The sequence below is a fragment of the Wolffia australiana genome, chromosome 14 (genome assembly GCF_029677425.1).
Source record: "Wolffia australiana isolate 7733 chromosome 14, ASM2967742v1".
Lineage (NCBI taxonomy): Eukaryota > Viridiplantae > Streptophyta > Magnoliopsida > Alismatales > Araceae > Wolffia > Wolffia australiana.
The window spans coordinates 15,605,443-15,627,651 of record NC_135848.1 but is presented as its reverse complement, the minus strand read 5'-3'; the positions used below and the strand labels follow the sequence as shown (position 1 = coordinate 15,627,651).

Here is a 22,209-nt window from a genome sequence, read left to right as displayed (position 1 = left end):
CACCATCAAATCTCTCTATTTATCACCCTATAAGATATCTTTTTTAATCATATAAATTTCATTCTGAGTGAAAAAATCCGTTCCTATCAATATCTAATCATATTTTTAAGATTCAAGGTCATATATAAATTTAATTGATTAACTCAAATACCAATGATAAATTAAACCCCTAAAGTTTTCATGAATGATCTTTGGGGAAATTAGTTCAGTGAATTGATCGTTATGAATATATGTATGGTCTTATTCCTAACTGTCAACTAGATTGATGATTTTGTAAGAATTGATTAGATATGAAACACCAGTTATATATTATGGATACACCTTAGTATTTTGACTATGACTTATGAGTCATTAATCATAATATTCCAAACAGTTTTTTCTCAATAAGTCTATAAAATGGGTGAAGATAGGATCATATGCCATTATTATAAGACAAAAAGGAGTAAGTAATATGATACAACTAATTCTTTGAAAAAATGGAATATACCACAATAATAATTTTCCAATTATTTCCCAATGATTTTGTTTGACTAGATGACTTAATAGGTTTTGATAATTGACAATTCTGGGAGTGTCGCGTAGATAATAAATTATACATACATATTAGCTGATGGAACCAAGGCTCTATGAAAGTTTATGAAATATATATTATAAATAGTAAATTAATTGGATTACATAAAAAAGGTTTATTGGGATTTTGGACTCATAAACTATAGAAACACAGGGGTCTCGAGTTGATGAACAATACAGGTTTTTACAAAAAATCTATTAAATTTAAAGGAACCAAATGTGTAAGGGGAGAAAAACCCATGCAAGTCTCTACTTGGATGCCCTCTTTCTTCTCCCTTGCTGCTTGAGCACATTACACTCCTAATGTGGCCATAATATTAATAAGATCCTCTCATACTAACAATACTGATTGAGAATAAGGTGAGGACATTTGGCCAATCGAGGACTATATGGATATGCATATCGGCCAAACACATGCAACCTGGATTAACTTGTTAGAGGAATCAAAGAGAAACAAATTTGATTCTGCTCGAGGGGATTAGAAATCTACTTTTATTCATATTTCCCACAAGAAAAATCTTGTAGTGTGCCATAAATTGTGGCAGAATGCAACAATGGTACGGGCATCTGGTTTTAGGCCATGATCAACCCGAGTGGAGGTTGTAAGTCCCAAGTGAGTGGTGATTTAACTAAGAGGTGGGGGAGATTTGTTTCAGTATTTCTCTCTATGTTTTCTGAATTTGTTTTATGGATTTATCACTCACCGCACAATCTCGTGGTACATAGATATTTTTATTCTGGTTCTGGGACCTAAATGTCTTGTATATCCAGTCCCAGGTATATCTAGCTTAGCTCCTAAAATCCTCACCAAGGAATCCTGATCTGCACAACCTCACTAGGGTTGTAAGACTACCTAAATACAAGACGTAGAGTATGCCCCCCATGGTGGTCCCTTCTGCTCACCATTGCCATATATCACTGTCCACTCCAGTCACAACCTCCTTCGATATTGAACGCTCCGACTTCCTCGGGCTGACCTCCTTGTTGAGATCCCACATAGGTGCATACGTGTTGTGTATCCAAGTGGTGTGCGTCTCAACTCAGGTAGTGTTTCTTGTACTCCCTAAACTTTTGGTCTACTAGCCCTTCAACTTACAAAGAGTCGATGACCTAAATAGAATGAGTATGTGAACAATAGATGTTACTACCTACATGGATTTGGCTTAGGTTTGACTATGACTTTGACTTAGTTTTGACCTTTGCCTTAGGTTGACTTTGACTTTGGGTTGTCTTTAACCTATTTTTGAACTTTGATATATAGTTGACTTTTGAAGTATGGATGACCTTTGATTAAACTCAAATTTGACCCATAGTGGACCTTTGACTGAATTGGCCTTCATTCAGTTGACAATACTTCAGGTTGACCTTGACTGTTAACCATAGTATTTGCTCAATTTTCACAAACAATTATCATGTATTAAAAAAATGAGATGATATTTAATCAATAATCAAGGAGATAATTGATTGATTGAATACTAGAAAATAGAGTTATGAAATATTCTGAAAGTGATGTCGAACGTCATCAACGACATCGTCCGACGAATAAATTCCCTAAGGTGAATGTAACTACGTGAGTGCAAGTGACTTAGGTGGAGTGTACATGCAGGTCCGACTTGTGGAAATTTTGTCAAGTCTGAGCTCTAGGGAGGGCAACTGATGACGATGACGGTGAATGTAACTATGGCGCCGAACAGAATACCTCTGTAGGGGCTCGCATGTAATAGACGGGCTCAACTCGTGCCTAGGGAAACACTCAATTTGTAATTTTCTAGATAATTTCTCGCACTCGAGCGCGGTGGAGCATTGTGGAAAATATACTGTAGAAAGTAACATAACGAACGAGCAAGGAGAATGACGTACCTCGTGGGTGGTTTTGTTCGTCATCAGTGTCTTTGACGGTGCACGAGCCAGTGCGGACAGGTAGGTGGAGGCGTGACATTGGAGAAGAGCACGGCGAGGCTTGACTAGCATCGGTATTGTGGAGCATGAGTGGTAGCTGGGGGCCAGAGTAATAGTCGAGGCAATGAATGAGAAGCGGCGGCTCCAGGCGGCAACCTGATTCCTCGGTGTCATAACTGCGTGGCATTGAGTGCAGCAACAAGGCAATCTCGGGCGCAGTGATGCAGCAGATGGTGACAACGTTGGGTGTTGCTTGAATGGTAACCAAACGACGTCGGTGCACCGGAATAAACCACGGGAAGAGCTGATGCGTGCCGTCACCGTCTCAACAATGTCTTTAGCGGGCAGCGGGCAGACTGGCGCACGATGCTGCCAGATGAGCGACCAAACATAGTGGAAAGATGGAAGTACTATTGAGAGGGTCAGGCAATCCCGGGCGACTCCAAGTGAGTGTGGGCGGAGTGTCTAGTGGTAGAGAGAACCGAATAGCCGACCGTGAAGAAATCTGCACGCGTAGAGTCAGTTGCGATAGCATTTAGTGTTGAATGATACGGAGCTGACGCTAGGGGTCAGCCGAGGATGTACACCCGGCCGTGTGAGGATATCATTTGGTGAAGAATCTGAGCGCAAAATGACCTATTGTGAGCGAGGTCGGCACTGACTGCTTCGGGGCCGATATCTAGTCACAACCAATAGGTTGGCGTCCGGCCGTGCGAGAGGTGTCGCTTGGTGGAGGGATCTGCACGCAAACGAGGGATCAAGAGTTTAGTGGATGTTGACCTAAATCGGGGCCAATGCCTCTACCACGACCAGAGATTTGCAATCAACCGGGCGAGAAGCATCGCTCAGTGGTGTCGTTCGCGCACTCTGCCCTTTCTTCTTTATCCCTTATCTCTTCTCCTTCTTCCTCTCCTTCTTCGTCTTCTCCTTCTCCTCCTCTTCTCTTCTCGTGAGATCTGAGTTTTCAAAAACTGTAAATGCCAAAAAAACTAAACCAGATCTAAAAAGAATGTGGTGTCCATCATGGCCTTATATAGGGCCATGATGGGCCCCTTACAAGGAGTCCATTAGGGAGGCCCATTAGATGACCCCCCCCTCTTTTACAACATAGATAAACTAGAGAAATTAAAATGATGCAAAAATAAATGATACAGACGGATACGGATATGGAAAAACATTATGATACGGACACGTCACGACAAGTACAAAGTACTCGCCGTGACGAACAAGGGCATGAAATTGAACAAACAAAAAGAGGAGAATTAAAACACGAGAACGGAGCACGTACACGGACGTGCACGGGGTATTTAAACACGAGCGTCTTCACGGATGCTTTGGCATGCCGGTCGGGCTGGACACGGACCAGCGGTGATGTTGTTGATGGCAAGGATGGCTGCGATGATGTTCTGTCGATGTCGTTTGGGCGTGCTCCATCAGAAAGTATCTAGAGATGTCAGGGATTGAGTATTAATAAGACATTGATAGTGATTAAAGGGGTGATATGAATTAAAATATTGGAGTATAATTTAACTAATAAGATGTATCCACCTCTTTCAGTACTCAGTGCAGTTAATGGATATCAATTAAAATTTGAACGAAAATGTAAATTTAATTAGAAGAAAAATATTAATCGGGAAAAGAATGAGGGGGGAGGCATAGATTGGCTTGGATGAAAAATAATGATCAGGAAAAGAAAAAAAAGGAGGTAAGAAAAACTGAATAGAAATACAAGATTGAATGGGAATACAAATTGAACAGATTAAAAATTGAATGGGGAGAACAGAAAATATTGAAAAATAAATCTTTATACCCGTATGATGGAAATAGAAAAAAACTATTTTATAATCAGATCAATCACTGGTGATAAAGAAATGAATAAGATGAAAAACCAGATAACCAATGAGGATGCTTTTATAGGTCAAACAAGAAGGCTACGTTTAAAACTAAATGAGAAAACAACGATTGGTTTCTAACCATTTAAACACAAACAACAAATTGGAAAATGAAAAAAGCAATGATTTTTTTCTATTCCTTCACTCATAGGATCAGGAACATACTGTAAATCTCAACTCATACATAGACAAAAATAAATGTATGACATTTATCAACTAATCAATCAAATTGTGAGATTAACTTAAACAATGACTTGATTTTGAGAGTATTACATCAAAATCATGTGTCGACAGAGGTGTTTGCATGATTATGGATGGTGAAAAAAGAAAAATGGTGCATCGTGGACTGTGTAAAACCTGATTTACCATGGGCTGCTGGCTTATCTGAACAGTTGAGCCAAATGGTTAGCTTGCCCAATCCATGGCAGGCCCAGACCATCAGCCGAGTTGATAAACTAGAAATTGAGGTTAAATATATGACTGAATAATAAAAAATAAAATACACTAATTAAATGAATCCTCGTCCCTGTATACCATGACAGCTGATAAATATGTCATTGAAGGCATATGATTTATACCAAAATAATTTATATCAAATCAACGGGGAGAAAGTATTGAATAAGGAAAATTTAGCTTAATTTCTATTTTAGAGTTATATATGTAGGAATTGAATGAAAATTCATAAAATAAGACTACTGAAAATTAAGGCAAAAGAATTATAGAAATGTACCTATTTAGTATAATTTACCCAAATTCTAGAGGATAACTTTAGGATTTAAATGATTTTTCTAGTAAGCACTAACTAACTCTAATCAAATTACCGTGACAGGCCTCTAGATGTATACACAGAATATTCAAAATATTGGAACTCCTCACCATCCAGTCTCATCAGAAGGTAGCCTTTTGAGAAAGCAATAGAAGACCAGGGAAGGTGACCAAGTTTGGCACACCTCGGTGCAAAACACAAATACCATGCTAATATTAATAGTAATTTCATATAGTTTATGTGTTTATATTCCTTTCGATGATCATAAATCAAAGTTACTAAGGCATAAAATTAATTATGACATTTTAAGAATGAAAATTTTATTTTTCTATTATTTATGTTATTTTACCCCAATTATTTAACAGTATCTTCATAAATATGATATGTTTATGAGTCATAAAATATATAATTATATATTTATTTAACTATGTTTAGTGGTTTGTTATATTTTAATCGATTTTTGGGTATTTTATGGATTTTGATGATAATAAAGTCATAAATAAAAATTATAATTTAAAATATACTAATTTGATTTATTTAAATATTTAAGCCTTTATATCTATAGAATTATATTTTTAATCTTTTTGATTTTGTGGTATTTTTATAGAAATTTTGAAATTAACTTTATAGTTACTTTGTTTTAGAAGTGAGAAATATAATTTTGATTTTATTTAAATATTTGAAGGATATTTTTAGTTTTTCTGCTCTTTCTAAATATTTGTACCATGCTCGTAGTCTGCCACACAGATTGAGGAGAGAGAAAATCATACAATTGGGAATGATTCAACTTCGAATCACAATATCTAATGACCCATAGGGTGTTTCAGGCGGAAAATTCAGTATGATTCTATCTTTTACTATTTTATTCATCTACAATCTTTGATATATAAATAGATATTCATCCTTGTAAAAAATTCACCCTTTGGATTTCTATCCCAATTATGATTAGTAAAGTGATTTGCTCATTTTTAAGAGAGAGCAACACTCACCCTGTTGGGCATGTGAAGTTGATGTACGTTTAATGTATTTTTAAAATAAATTTAATGTATTTTTAATAAAAATTATTTAAAAATAATTATTATTTCTCAATAGAAAAATCATGACATCGTGTAAAATTGTTCAATAAAATTGGATAAATTAGGTTAAATAGGAGTACTATTTTCTCATGTTCCTAGAATTATTTTAAATTAATTTTCACCTTTTAAAATTAGATCTAATTCTTAAGGAATATATGCAAAACCAAAAAAGTAGAAATTAAACATAAAATTCACTAATTCAATAATTTGTCCATGTGAATTTGACCTTTATTCCCTCTAAGCTTTGAAAGAAAATCATAAATACTTTTGTAAAAATGAGAACCTTAAATAACATAATTAAGCCTAATTTCTGGTTTAACAATAATATCTATCAATCACTTAACGTGCTCAAAATTGTTTTAGGGAACCTTTATAAGGAAAACCCTAGGTTTCTTAGTTTGTATTACCAGTGAAAACAGGAAGTTGTTTTGGTTTTAATTCAAAACTACGATTTGATCCATATCTTCCTCTACACAATCCTTGTGTCATACTTACGATCGTAGCATAACCCAACACTCTTCTCTTCTGTCTTCTTCTACTGCAAGGACTCACATAAAGCAAAATATGGAATGATAATTCTTTACCTCTAAAAAAGTGGGGTACTAAGAATTTATCTAATGTTTATAGTGTATAGCTTTTGTAAAGCCCATTAGATAAAATAACTAAATCCAGATTCAGTAAATTAATACTTTTACGATTATATTGACTTTACCATGAAATATACTGACTTTACCATGAAATACTATGTTAATTATTTTCATTTATAAGATTCTAGCAAGAAGTAAATTTATGAGGAGAGGCTATGTTTGCAGAATCATTCCGTTCTAAGAGAAATTATAAAAAACAATGCTGAGACTGACGTCAGATCTATAGTATGAAGATGTTTAGCTCCTCCACTAGGTATCACATCAGCAAAACACACATATTTCATTTACATGATTACAACATTAGTGATAGGTTTTTCATTTAGTTTTATCTTCATTCAGACAAATACATCTGTTTTTTTCCATCAACTTCGGGTGGACCTATGTTATGCAGGAGAACACTAACCAAGAGAGGCGTCAAGTAAGACAAACACCAAGTGATAGATATCTCAGTAATGGGCCAACATCAGCACCTGAGGTATGAACTTTCCTTTGACGTCATACATTCTAGGATGACATCATACACCACGGCTAAAATTCTCTGGTCACGGGCCCGCCGCCATTCCCGGGCCAAATTCGCAAACAAGAGATTAAAATAGGGTACCAGCGTAAGAAAAAAATCGAGCAACGAGTTAAACAGAGGACACCTGAGCGCGCCTTCATATCTCTCCCGTAGCTCCGCAAACGCAGCAAGAACGGAAACAGAGCAGCGAAAGACAGATTCGGCGGCGCCATGACGGCGCTCCGCCGCTTTTACGACGGCGACCGCCGCCGAGACCACGTCACTTTGACCCAACATGAAGTCAACTCTCTCTCCTTCGTCGTCGACGAGGAAGACCCCCGCCGCCAAACGGCCGCCGCCACGTCGCCGCCCGCCGCCGTCGCCGGCACCCTCGTCGTCTACCGGCGGCGGACGCGCCGCCACGTGGCAGAAGCGCCTGACGGCGGCGGCGGCGGCGCCGCCTCGGGTGGTTGGGAGGGACTGGCGGCGCCGTCCCCCCCCGATCGCTGCGCCCGCTGCGGCGCGCGCCACTCGCCCATGTGGCGATCTGGTCCTGCCGGCCCCCGGGTACTCTCATCTATTCATCATCCTTCATTATCATCATCACCCATCATTATCGTCTTAGTCATCATCATCATCATCATCATCATCATCATCATTATCATCGTTCATTAGAATCAGCTTATCATGTGATCATGACCATCGTTACTCTTCAGACTTTGTGCAACGCTTGTGGCATCCGCTACAGGAAGGCCAAGAGGAAGGAAACGCCAATGGAAGAGTTATCGTGTACCACGGGGGAGAATTCCACGGCCCGCTACGGAGAGGAGGTGGCGGAGGCGGCCGCGATCCTCATGTCTATCTCCTCTCATCCCTCCCTCGACTCTCTTCCCTAAATCTGGAGATGACATCACCGTAGCCTCCATCACCACCACCATCATCATCATCATCAATCTCACCAAAGTGTTCACTGATGATGTAGAATCTACATTATCCACTTTTATAAACCTGTAACATGTGCCATTTCCGGATAATCATGTCTATCTCCTCACATCCCTCCCTCGACTCTCTGCCCTAAATGTGGAGATCACATCACCGTCGCCACCATCATCAATCTCACCAAAGTGTTCACTGATGATGAAAATCTACATTATCCACTTTTATAAACCTGAAACTTGTGCCATTTCCGGATAATCATGTCTATCTCCTCACATCCCTCCTGCAAATCTAACCTTTAAAACTGGCGACCACAGCACGACCACCACCGCCATCATCACCATCATCATCAAGTCTCAGCAAAGTGTTCACTGATGATGTAGAATCCACATGATACACTTTTATAAACCTGAAACTTGTGCCATTTCCGGATAATCATGTCTATCTCCTCACATCCATCCTGCAAATCTAAACCTTAAATCTGGAGATCACATCACCATCACCACCAACACCACCACCAGAACTGCCATCATCATCATCATCAAGAAGTCTCCCCTTTTGTTCATTGGGTCATTATGATGTAGAATCTACATGATACATTTTTATAAAACTGAACTTGTGCCATTTCCGGAGAAATCGAAGACTCCAGGTCTTCCAACAGGAATTGGAGACATAAAAGATGATGAATTTTAGAAACTCAAGTTTTTAAGACAACGGAGGAACTTGATCCATCAAAGAATCAAAGATCAAAGGTTTGTTCAAGTGGGATGATCCGACATGATAAATCGTCTTAAACAATGAGTAGCGTTAATCCGAATGAAACTAAAGCTTACACTTGTGAGGTGTTGGGACATGATGATTATTGTAGTCAAGCTCAATGTTTCTGCAATCTCCAAAGAATTTCCAACTCCACACGCAGACAATCAAAACTTTGACCCGGGATAGAACAAATGTTGACAATTGTAAAGCATTGAGTCATGGCGATGAAGAATCTACAAGATATAATTTCGTGCTGCTTAATCTATCCCAAAACACAATATGTTTCACAAGAATTTTAAATTACAGAGAAGTTTAGTACCAGCCTATTTGGTGATCATTCGGTTCCAGCATGCATCACCCAGTCTAGCTTCTTACTGTAATTGAAATTTTAAATAATTGAAGATCAAGCCGCCTTCTAGAAGAGGAAACTTTCCTGTATTCTTCCCTGCATATAGCGGCATAAGAAAAATCAGGGTTTTATTCTTTATCCACCTGTCCAGAAAAAAAGCACTCTGGTTGTTCATTCCGTTTCTTCCTGTGAGTATTTTCTGGGACATTTTTCAAAAAATACACGACACTTGTTGCACTTTGCGTTCATTTTCTCCTCGTTGATTGCAATATTTAACTCCAGTTCATTTCTACTGTAATTTCGAATTTCAACCTCATGAATAGCCGCTCCCCCCTTCGAATTGAGGGGCAACTCATTTGGCGACGGTTTGATAGAATTCAGAAGAAATCACACTTTTAGAAAAAAGGAATGTGCAGATGCCGCAAGTAAATGACGTTAATGCTGAAACATAAACTTATAAGTGGACATAACTCACGCGATTTTACAGAAAGTAGATAAGCTCATTTCTTAGGCAAATATCTCAGGCATACTGAAGAGTATACCGACGGAATTCTATTTCGGCGACTAATTTGGGTATAATGGTGTAAATGCAGGAAACAACTCGGTTAAACAATCGTTCTTTGCTGGTTTAACCGTCGCATTTTCAAATGTTTCGTGCTATTAACCTGTAAATACTCTCTGATCTTTCCCTTTCTTCCTCATGTCAGATTTTCAAACATTAAATAAATAAAAACCGACACAAGAGTTCCAGATCATCATAAGCAGCCACCTAAAAGATAATACAGTCCTAAAAGTGTCAAATCTCTGAGGAGAATTAAGAACAAAAGTCATAAAAAATGAATGGCATTCTCCCCGCGCAAAGTTTAAATCCGAACAGTCTTCTCCAACGCTGAAATTCCCAATCCTCGCTATTTCTTAGCTAAGAGCCTAAGAGGATCGAGGTCGCCAATTGCGTTGGAGCTGAGTCCGCTCAGATCCAGATCAAGAAGAAAAAAAACAAAGATATAAGGTACAAAAACGTCTCGAGGAGTGGAATGGGGGACAGCGAATGCAAATTTGGGCGAATTAGAGAGAGAATTGACCGATTCTGACGAAATCTGGCCGAAGACGAGAGAGATGTGACGTTCGATTCCAATTTTCCTTCGATGTATGAATACTCGGATCACCGCTAGGAAAATTTTAAAGTTTATCCAGCCCATTTACCGTTGTTTTACCGAAGTCGACATATTCAAATGTTAATCATTACGGTGGCATGGCACGAATTGCATAATACGTTGTAATTTTACAAAGTGGTGTGAGTGTAATTTTATTTATTCTATCTCAAAATGTATTATTCAAATTTCAAATACTTATCAATAGCTAACTAATCCTATAATAATGCAATAGGAAATAATTAAACTTATTTCAGATCTAAAAATAATACGCTACAACTTTTCTTTTTATATTAAACACTCATGATTTATAGAAATTGATTTAAGTAACGTAGTATAGTACAAATAATGATGACATATTTCAAAATAAATTTAATCAATTTATAATTCAAAAGGTATAATATATTCCCTAGAAAATTTGTAATTAATAATGTAGATTATATTTATTTTGTGCTAAATTATTTTAAAATATCACTAAAAATCACGAAGGACGAACACAACCATTAGCCTCTAAATGTTTCATGGGCATGATTGATACAAGCAAATTCAAGTATTCTTGAATTTAATTCCAATAGTATAAATTTTCTTTCAAGGACCTCATTTATATATTATTTATTCAAAAGTAAAAACATATTATTAAAATAGAGACGATCAATAATGTATGATATGTTGTTGTTGTGAGTTTTAATTATACTCGAGATATTATGACTGATTATTCTCAAAATATTTTGACTGATCATTGGGACTGATCATTCATTTGAGTTGTTTATAATTCCCCTCAGAGATTGTTTCATAGTTTTATTGAAGACTAAGAATTCAAAAGATATTATACAGACACGAATTATACTGGCTGGGTTCAAATTATTTTTTAGGATAATTCAATTCATATAAACATTCATTTGATTGTTATTTGTTAACTATGATCAATTTTTAATTAAATTGCATTTCAATAAAAATGGATTACTTTGATTTATTTTATTGTAAGTTAACTAAACATTAAACAATTCGTACTAAATCAAGGTATGAAATGAGGAAGTGAATAATGCTTTCATACTATATAGACTAATATTTACAAAAAAACTCAAAGAAAGCAAAACTTTAAATGAAATTCTTGAACTTAAATCTTAGTCATTTTGAAATTTGAATAGATTTGTTTGACAGAAATAACAAATAAATAAAATGAATTCATTTGATTTTTTCTATTGTAAGTTAACTAAGTTTTAAAACAGTTAAAGCTAAAATATGGTTTGAAAATGAGGAAGTGAATACTACTTGCATATTATATAGACTAAAATTTAAAAACTACCACAAAGAATGAACAATTTTATATAAAATTCCTGATTTTAGATCTTGCTGATTTCAAAATTTGAAAGGCAAAATTTGTTGGATATAAATTGAGTATTATAATTGTTGTACTTAATGATGCATATTGTGCTTCTTTAAGAATTATCTGAATTTTAGAAATCATAAGAACTCAAAAAAGTTACAAAATAAACAAGAAAATTTAGTTTTTGATATCTTATTTTTTAATAATGTAAATTCATTTCAATGAATGTAAACTCAACCTCGTCAATTTGGAATTTGTATACCTATAATAACTTTAAAATTAAATTCGTAATTAAAATTGACATAGTTATCAATACAAGATATTGATGAATCATAAATTAGAGTTAAAAATGACATTTAGAGCGTCTGGTTTACACAACAATATTCATATTTATTCTCAAAAGCACAGGGAGAAAGAGGGTTGAATCCACATGGAGCAAATGTTGAACAATGAATTTTAGCTTTAGTTTTTATTTTCATTTTGTAATATTTATTTTATTAATTTAGCCTAAATAAATAAAATAAAACTATTGAAAATTAATTAAAAATAATTCTGAAATGATTAGAAAATAATACACCTAATTGACCTAATTTATTCATAATTTCTAAAATAATTTAGGATTTTTAATAGAAGTTAATAGAAGAAAATACTAATTAATTCTAAATGAATACAGTCACTGGCGCTTCGACAGTGCCGAGTGAAGATTGATGGCAGCAGGGAGCTTGGTTTGGATCGAATCAAATTTATCGAATTTTAATCGATGGTTTTGATGGATCAGAATGATATTCAACTGGAAAAGATCAAATATTTGAATCAAGTTCAATCCAGATCTAGGATCATCTGAAATTGATCAAACCTTATTTTAACTGTTCAACAAAAATCAAACTGTTGGAGAAAAATCAAACTGTTCAACAAAAAAGTGAGAACTTCCTCTCTTTGTCTCTATTAATGATTATCTGTCTCTCTTTCTTGCTCTCTCTCTCTCTCTCTCTCTCTCTCTCCTCTCTCGAGTTCTTTGTCTCTGCCATTTGCTCTCTCTCTTCCTCTATTTCTCTCTCTCTCTTTGACTTTCTCATCCTCTCCTTCTCCCCTTGATTTTCTCTATCATGATCTCTCCCTCTCTCTTGCTCTCCAGCTTTCTCTCTCTTTTGATTGTTCTCTCTCTCGTGGTCTGTCTCTTGTCTTAATCTCCCTCTCTCTGTCATTCTCTCTCCCTCTGGCTCTCTCTCTCAAACACACACACATACATTATCTCTTGTTCTTTCTCTCCCTATGTCTCTCTCCCTCTTTCTCTTCCCCTCTGACTCTCTTTCTCTCTCTCGTTCTCTCTCCCTCTAGATCTTGCTCTTGTTCTCTCCCTCCTCTAGCTCTCTCTGTTTCTTGCTCTTGTTCTCTCTCTCCCTTTCTCTCTATCTCTTGTTCTCTCTATCTCTAGCTCATTCTATCTCCAGTTTGTGCTATCTCTCTCTCTCTCTCTCTCTCTATCTCATTTCATTTGTTACATATACATATTTAAAATATTGATTGATTATTTATTCAAAAAATTCAGTCAATTTGGTCCAAACTGGCTAGTTCAAATTGAATCGGATTGTATTACTTGATCGGAACATAGGGTCGAATAAAAAAAACAATCCGAACCTGACGTGAAGATTGAGGATAAATCAAACCTATGACAGGTCTGATCGAGGTTTGGATTTGATCATTCTAATGCTCAATCCATTCAAATGTTCGAATGACCAGTTTGAATCACTGATCCCTAGATGGCGGTGTATGTGAGTTGAGTGGAGCAGATGAAAGAGATACCAGCACAGATTGCGTAGAAGATGATGGAAGACATGCACCAAGGAATGGCAGAGTTGGAGGTGGTGTGCGTGATTGTGGAAAACTAGGAAAAGGAGGACTATGTGATTCAGAAAAAAGGATGAAGATCACACTAAGCTTGTTGTCATATATCTAATGGGACTAACATTGCTTTTTGTTCACATTTCTTGATCTGACCATTACTCCAATTCTTTTCTCTTGCCATACAAAAATAGACCCAAACACGAATTTGAATAAGCAATAAATAAATTTTTTGTGGATGTTACAGTTATTAGATTAAATAACTTAATGCTAGGAAATTATTTTAAAATACCATGAAATCAAGAAAAATGGAAATTTATTCTAAAAGAGCCATAAACCATTTTAACCATTAATAATATGAATGATCATTCAATGAAAATAAGCATATAAAATGCCTGAAATTATTACTATTAATATCTTCATGTTAATGATTTTGGATTTAATTTCAAATAGTTAAGTATTGAAAGAAGGATTTCATCAATATTTAAAAAACTATATATACATATATTATACATAAAGATAATAATAAATATAGGGATATTAAAAAAATGATTGAACTATTTAATTTTTATTAAGATATTCAAATATGCAGTCAAATGATTCAATGTAAATTTATTAATTTTCCATTAGGGCTGCATAATATTGGTGTAATGATCATTAATCGTGCTTGTGAACCTCACCTTTTTCACATGTTTCCTTTTTGTTGCATAGTCGAGTTAGGGGTTCCCACAAAGGATTTACGCTTTGAATTAATAAGAAATTCATTTTTTATAGTGACACCTTAAATATTTACTATCCTAACCATTTGAAATATCATTGAGGTAAGTGGAACCTTATTAATTTTTCACTAATTTTTTTAAGTTTAAAGTGATGTAATTAAAATGTACAATATGTTTTTGAGGGGTTAACTCAATTGAGGCATGCACAATCAGCACATGATTATTATATTGATATTATAGACATACTCAAAATCATTGGTTCAACCAATTTAAAATTAAACTTAAAAAATTTTAAAATAATAAACCAAAAATGTAGTTATAACTTTATACATAAAATAATGTTTTAAATATTGACTCTTCGGAGTTATACTGAACAAATGTTTATGAAATAACGTAAAATAAGTTTAGGAGAACAAAAACAAAGTGATTGTTCTTAAGGTATTATATTGACATGAATTTTTCAAAATTTTATTCAAGTAGTGTAACTTTGAAACATAATCATGGATAATATTGTTGAGTTCTAATATTTTTTAAGAATAAAATGCATAAATGGTGCATTTAGAAATATATTTATGAATTGAAGAGATTAAAATGTGTTTAATCATGGATAATATTGTTGGGAAATACTTTATAATAAATCAGGGCATGTAGATAACATTGTTATTATTTATAAATTCATGCTATTAAAATGTATATGAATTTTGATTATTGGTTACTTAAAATCTTGGAAATAATTAATACTAAATAGGGGCATGTAATAAAAGTATTTATTATACATTTATGATTTTTTAAAAATTACTTGACTTATCTAATCTATACTTCAGATTTGAAGGGTGTGATTTGAATATTAGTCATTAAAATTTTGATAGTGATACTATATTATAGTAAAAAATTGTAATTAAATTATATCTAGTGAATAGTTTATATGATGTTTCATTAAGAGTTAACTAAACTGCAGAAATAATTAAAAATGAATAAAGTATGAAAATAAGGACGTAATTTTTTAAGATATGGCATTAATTTAAAAAATCTACTCGGAATGCAATTAAATATTCAAATATAGTAAATAACCAATATTTATATCAATTAAATATCATTTATTTAAAATATTTGAATACTTTGTTATATTATGAGACAGGTAGAAAAGTAATGTCATAGCTAAAAATACTTTGTTACTTGCGTACAACTTATTTAAAATTATAAATTTATAATCTGACGGCTGTAAGAAATTTAAAACTAATTATTTTCTACAATGTCTGTTACCCTTTCCTATTTAAAATATGCCACATTGGAAATGCAGAGCAATGGGGGTTTTTGGGGTTACCATCTACTAATTTACCCTTCACTGAAATAAGAATTAATTACTAAATTATAAAAAATAAGTATGTGATTTTTGTAATTAACATATATGAATGGTAAAACAGAATGAAAATTTTTATCCAAAATATATAAATAGGCACCTTAGGTAATGTGAAAGAAAAAAAATAAATTTTTATGTTTCAAATATTTTACTAAAATAATTCAAGTTAAAATATATAATAATTTTATGAGTTTTGTTACTTTAGGAAATCATTATAAATTGAGGTGCTAACCATATTATTATTTAGATGTTTTAGACACAGAAATGTACAAATGATTCGGATAATGTGTCTTGTAATTAAATGATTCAAACTGATGTAAATTTATTCCTAATAATTTATGGCAAGCGTATATGGTGTTTCTGAAAGAGGTACAATAATTGGAATTCAATTCAAATGACAATTTATAACATGCTTCTTATGACATAATTAAGTTTAACAATAATTACAATAAGTTAAGAAATGAACCAACGAGGTGATTATTCTTAAAAAAGTGGATTGAACTTATGTAACTTTAAGTTTAAATATTAACGAATGATGTAAAATGATATTGGTATATATTATTAATAAAATAAAAATATATAATCCTCTGTATTTGAAAATATCTAGTTGGTTATTCATTTAATTAATAATATATTATTTTTTATTATTTTAAAATTATTATTATTATTTATTGGCAAAAACATGGTGTCGGTAAACCAACCCTAGGGTTGTGCTTGTGGACAGATCTAGCCCTGCCCTGGACGCCACCCGGGGATGTTTAGTGTTTTTAAGGTTCTCGAGTTTGTATGAGTTTATAATCATGGGGCAGGAATAAAAACCCAAATAACACACGGACCCTGCTTGCCCAAGCCCATGTTACAAAGAAAAAATATATTATAATAATATTGTGACTGGTTGCAGAGGAGTACTTAGGTGTGAGCAGCTCATTCCAGTCCCTCAAATTTGGCGACACGTGGAGTAGGTGCCATCTTCACGCTCATCAAGCTTCATCGTACTACGTCATGAAGATAGAATGCCTTTGATGACGCAGCACCGCTCGAGGCCCCAAAGACGTCTTCAGAGACGTCACCGTCGCCATCGACACCGTCACCACCACGCATTCAGCCCACCCGGCAAGCCAAGGCGACGGTATGAATGCCCAGGTTCAAGTACTCTGGGTGATGGCACATTATCTTCGTTATTCTGTTCGTCTTTTTCGTTCGTGTTTTGGTTCGTAGTTCATCATTTGTTGCTTTGAATTCAGTCGCGTTCATGTGTAACAAGGGAAGATCCACTCTATAAGGATCTCCCCTCTATGTCTTTTCTGTTTCCCCTCTTATTTCTTTTTTTTATGTTTAAAGACTTAAGTGTATGGGGGGTCATCCACATTCTCCTATAAGAAGGGATCGTGCATGACCAAATGTGGGTCCCTTGTTTTGTTTGAAGAAGTTACTTTGAAGAAGAGAAGGGTCGCCGAACTTAGACAAAGGAGAGGAGAAGAAGAAGGAGAAGAAGGGAGAAGGAAGAAGAAGCAGAGGAAGGGGAAGGAGAACGGGAAGACCAGCCACCACCCAGACGCCGGCGCAGCGATATTTTCCCACCGCGCCAGCGCTGCCTCCGTGCGCCGGTGCAACCCCGCCGAGCCGCGCCCTCCCGCTGCGCCCCGCTGCGTCGTGCACGTTGCCGTGCGCCCAAGCTGTTCGCGTGCGCTCACCAGCCGCCGCCGCCCTCAGGCTGCCGCCGTTGAAAGCTAGTCCTCGCCGCACCCGCGTCGCCTACGCGCGCTGGTGTATCCTTGCCGTGCGGCGCCTTCTCGCCGTGCCGCATTACGGCACCAAGCCACGCCGCTTGCACCGCGCCGTGTCCGCCTCCGCACGCCCACGCTGGTCGTGCGCGTGCCCCGCCGTTGTCGACGGTCGTTCGCCTGCCGCACGGTGCTCTCACCATTTCCCCCTGATTCCGGTTCCTTCGACGCTTTGGCATCCCTCTTCCCCTCCTCAAGCCGAGGACACAGCACCACAGCCGTGTGCCAGCCGTTGCTGAACACGAGCACAGTCTGTTGCGCTCATGCTGCTGCATCACGCTGCGCCCACCACGTCGCGCCACCGCGCCGCGTCCACTGTGCCGCACTGCGCCAGCTGCGTCGTGTACATTGCTGTGCGCCCCCCGCCGCTATGGTATCCGTCCTGCCCGTTGTTTCCCCGACGACGCTCCAGCGCCCGTTGCGCACCAGAACCATTGCCCAGCACTTTGCCCCTCGTCACCAACGACGCCACAGGCGACCGACGCACGAGGCTAGGACAGTCAATCATTGGACGACGACGAGGTACGACGTTCCGTCCCGTCTCTTATCTTTTGCAGTGCGCTTTTGATTGCTTCCACCGCGCTTGGGTTAGACGTAGGTGAGCGTGAAAGGTTGAGCGAGAACTTATTGCAAGACGAGTGTCTTGCCTGTTTGGTACGAGTCGGGTCCGCCCATCCGTGCGAGCACTACCCGGCGGGAGCTTTCCTGTTCGGCGCTGTAGCATCCTAGTCCTGCCCGGACAAGGGTCAGGAGGTCTACCTACCGTCTCCGGGTGACTCCTTCAACGTCTCGGAAGTTGGCACCCCGTTGCTTGTCGGCAGTCGCCTGTACTTAACCCCACGCCCATACATTGCATCATAGGTTCCCCCTCGTAGGGCCCTCTGTTGGACGACTTCCCTCGGGATGACCTCCGACCTTGTCACTCTCGACACCGAGCCATCACATCTCAGTGACAGTAGGATCTCGACCCCGATGTTGTCCTGCATCAGCCTTGGTGGGATGGCATGCATTCCTCTCCCTCAAAGTTGGTGTCATGTCAAGTAGGCACTGTCTTCGTGCTCAGCAAGTATCATCTTAGAGATTTGCAAATGATACAATGCATAAGCGAGAATATGTGCATTCCCACCTCAAACACTCCACACAATATGCCACTTACAAGGACCATCGGGGTGCAGAGGGCTGGTAGGCCAAGGCTCTCAATGAGATGGCTGCCTCAAACCTCCTAGGGAAGATCATGCCTAGTAGTCTAGGGGGAAGGGTTGCAAGAGCGTACCACACAATTGGCTAGTGCATTCGCCAAGTGGTTCCCCTCTCATATTTGGTGGCGAACACTAATGAGGCATGCACAACATCACATCATATCCTACCATACACTATGGAGATGCTATTGGGACCACGAGCCTACACAGAGCATATCAACTAACAACTGTGAGTTTGACTCTAGGATGCTACTGTGAAGATTGCACTCCTCACAATCCATCTTGTATCGCCATAGCCTTAGTTGGCGTATTAGTTTGAACTCCATGGTAATGTTGAAAAGAAAAAATGATATTCCCTTTGTGATTGCAAAGGATAACACCTTCCCTATAGGACCAGGTTTCCTTTGGCTGCACCATCCATGTTGAGCTTGAAAGAGCCCATTGGCGGTGGGTATTAAAGGACAATCTATAGCCAAGTGGTGATGAATGTCAATGGGATTGAAATGCCTTAGGTGTAAAGTGCCTCACACGTTGATGGAGAGAGCAGTCCCACTCCATCAGAGACGTCTTTAGAGCCATCATCCTCATCATCGATGATCCCGTCAATTCGCGTCCAACCTGACTGGTGCGGCAAGGTGAGGGTGAAGACACCCGGGTTCAAATATCCCGGGTAAGGGCACATGCTTTGATTTTCCTCGACATGTCTTGTTATGTTCGTCGTGTTTACTGTGTTTGTCATGTTCGTGTGCTCGTCATGTGTCGTGTTTTTGTGTTGCCGTGTTTTGTGATATCGCGATTTGCCTTTTCATACTTTTTTTTACGTATGTTTGTTTTTTTTCTGTGTTAAAGAAGGGGTCCCATGTTATAAGCCCCCCCCCCCCCCAAAAAAAAAAAAAAAACATTCTAGACCCTTTGTAACGGCCCATCATGACCCCTATATAAGGGCATGATGGGCGCCAAATTAGGGTAGACCTTTTTGTTGTCGTTGTTGAATTATCGTGCAAGCTTTAGGTCTCTTGAGAAAGAAGAAGAGGAAGAAGGCAGGGAGAAGGACGAAGAAGGGGAAGAAGAACCACCTGCGTCCTGCTGCTTGCACAGCGCCACTGTTGCCGTTACAAGCCGTTTGCGCATGCTACCCACATTGCAATGTGCCACGCCCTGCGCATCGCTGTAGTTGTCGCGCCCATCGCCTGCGGCCACTGTGCCCGCTCGCCAGTGCCACCGACACCATTGCAATTTGTTCGCGCACGCTGCTCGCGTTGGCCCTTGCCACGCCTAGCGCCCCGCAACCGCCGCTGTGCGCGCCACTGCTGCTGCGCCCCTGCGCTACCTACTGCCCCTATGCCCGCTTGACGCTGCCTCCGGTGTCATTTCAAGTTGCCTGCACACGTCGCCCGCATTGCACCACGACGCACCCCTTCGTGCTGCTGCCACTGTTGTGTGTGCTTGTGCACTGCGCCTCATGTGCTGCTAGGGAACGACACATCTGGGACGTGACGGAACAGATGACATCACATGACAGTCGGTGAGGTGATCAAATTTTTTTGTCACTTCACTGTCACGTCACGTGTTCCTGCATTTAAAAAAAAACTATTACGTTGCCATCACGCGTCCCTACAGTGGGCATCCCTTCACGTCCCCATCATCATCATCACTGGTAATGTAAAAAAACCCTGTTCGTTGTTTGCTCTGGCGGTTGCTGCATTACCTTCTCGCATTGGTAATATGTCGCAGTGGTTTTTCTCGTGCGTTTGAGGATCGGGCTACTGCGGTTCTGAGATCTTGGTTTTCTTTGGATTTTGAGGTGAGATAATGCTCCGATTTTTAGAGTGGTTGGTAATTTGTCGATCCCCAATCTACATGCATTTTAGTTTGTTGCCGTGCTTGCATTTCGATCTTGCAGCTTCAATGTGGCCCTCTTGTAGCTCTCCATCCTCACCAAGTTACTAAAATTCAGGTTGACTCAATCCGTGGAATCAATGCTAATTTTGGTTCTCTGAATTACTTCCTTTTTGTCCTGTTCTTGTTGGTCAATAAGCCCAGTTTCATAAATCATCGACTCTTTTGTTAAGCTGCTCTTGCAAGTCATGACCCATGAGTCCCTAACCCTTCTTCAATGACTTTCAATGCCTTTTTTCTTCTCCCACAATCTTGGTTCTCCAGAATCATGATATCATGATCTTCTCTGTTCTCGCGATTGCCTCTGTCTTATGAACAACTCAAGTCTTGTGAGCTTTTGCTCACTCTCAAATAGTCGTACTTCATCATGATTGAGTCTATAATCATTTCTCAATAATTTATCTGATATTGAATTTCTCAGATTTTGAAAATAGAAACTACTCCTTTTCTCATTTCACTTCCCCTTCTCATTCCACTTCCTTTCAATCTACTTTTCTCATACACCTTCACCGAGGATGATTATCTTTCAAGTCGTATCATAGCTTTCAACCTGGTCTAGTCACACCTTTTTTTCTTTTTGAATTACTAGTCACACCTCTTATCCCTTCTCTACTTTCAGAGCATTGACGCATCTTCTTCTCCTAAATGTCTGCAACATTCTCCGTGTTCACTTACCTATTCTCGATGGCAGAAAAGCTCTGGTCACTATCCACTTCTATTTGTTTTCATCCTACCAGAGCACTGAGAATGTTGTTTTTTACATTGGCATCTACACAAATGTTCTCATTCCTCCTAAGGATGGAAAAAACTGGAAAGATTTCTACTTATTCCGATGGCAAGATCTGCCCAATCTCTATTGGTTGATGTTAGAAGTCAACATCTTGACGAAGTGAAGACATGAAGTAGGACCGTTGGTATCAGCTACAACTTTTCACACAGTGCTAGGTGCTAGGACATAACAGTTGGGAATGTCTGCTGGTTCCTCTACTGGTCGAATGACTCTTTTCCCATCATTATTTGGAGACAATCCTCTTCTGGAGACAGATATTCTGAAGGAATTTACCATAAAACACGACTTAAACATGGGTAGCCCAGCTTACAATCTGCTTTGCTTATGGCAGAGACAGTAGATTTCTTTTTTAAAATGTTATTGTTAGACCATATTGGGCCTTATCTTCTCTCCCCTATCTCTACTTCTCACCTCTATGTGTTTTCCCCTATTTAAGCCCCCATTGCATGGGGGTGTCACATTAAGACTGGGTGATAGCCCTAACCGCCTCCTGCTTCCATTTTCTTCTCTCTTCTCTCGTCTCTCTTGTGACATGGTATCAGAGCTAGTCTAGAGAAGGATTGCACCTGCACCATCGTCGCCATTGATCGCCCTCCCGCCGCGATCGTCCTGCCCTGCGACGCCCCTACTGCTGATCGCGCTGCCGCCGTTTTGGCCTGCCCCTGCCGCCGATCGCCCTGCCCCTGCCGCCGTTTCGGTCCGCCCCGGCCGCAGTTACGACTTCCTGTCCTTGTCGCCGATCGCC

General features: G+C 38.4%; 1 protein-coding gene and 1 long non-coding RNA gene across 2 annotated transcripts; one reads left to right on the top strand and one right to left on the bottom strand.

Moving 5' to 3' along the window:
- The first annotated feature begins 7,269 nt into the window (after positions 1–7,269).
- On the top strand, positions 7,270–8,792 carry LOC144712455 (uncharacterized). The gene is made up of 2 exons (XM_078586744.1): positions 7,270–7,916; positions 8,066–8,792. The coding sequence occupies exons 1-2, from the start codon at positions 7,581–7,583 to the stop codon at positions 8,243–8,245; spliced, it is 516 nt and encodes a 171-aa protein (XP_078442870.1). The 5' UTR covers positions 7,270–7,580; the 3' UTR covers positions 8,246–8,792.
- Positions 8,793–8,928: 136 nt separating this feature from the next.
- LOC144712456 (uncharacterized) lies at positions 8,929–10,596 on the bottom strand. The gene is made up of 3 exons (XR_013583797.1): positions 10,476–10,596; positions 9,364–9,489; positions 8,929–9,277 (listed from the first exon to the last, which is right to left on the bottom strand). It is a non-coding gene; the product is annotated as an uncharacterized LOC144712456 (long non-coding RNA).
- Between the last annotated feature and the right edge of the window lie 11,613 nt (positions 10,597–22,209).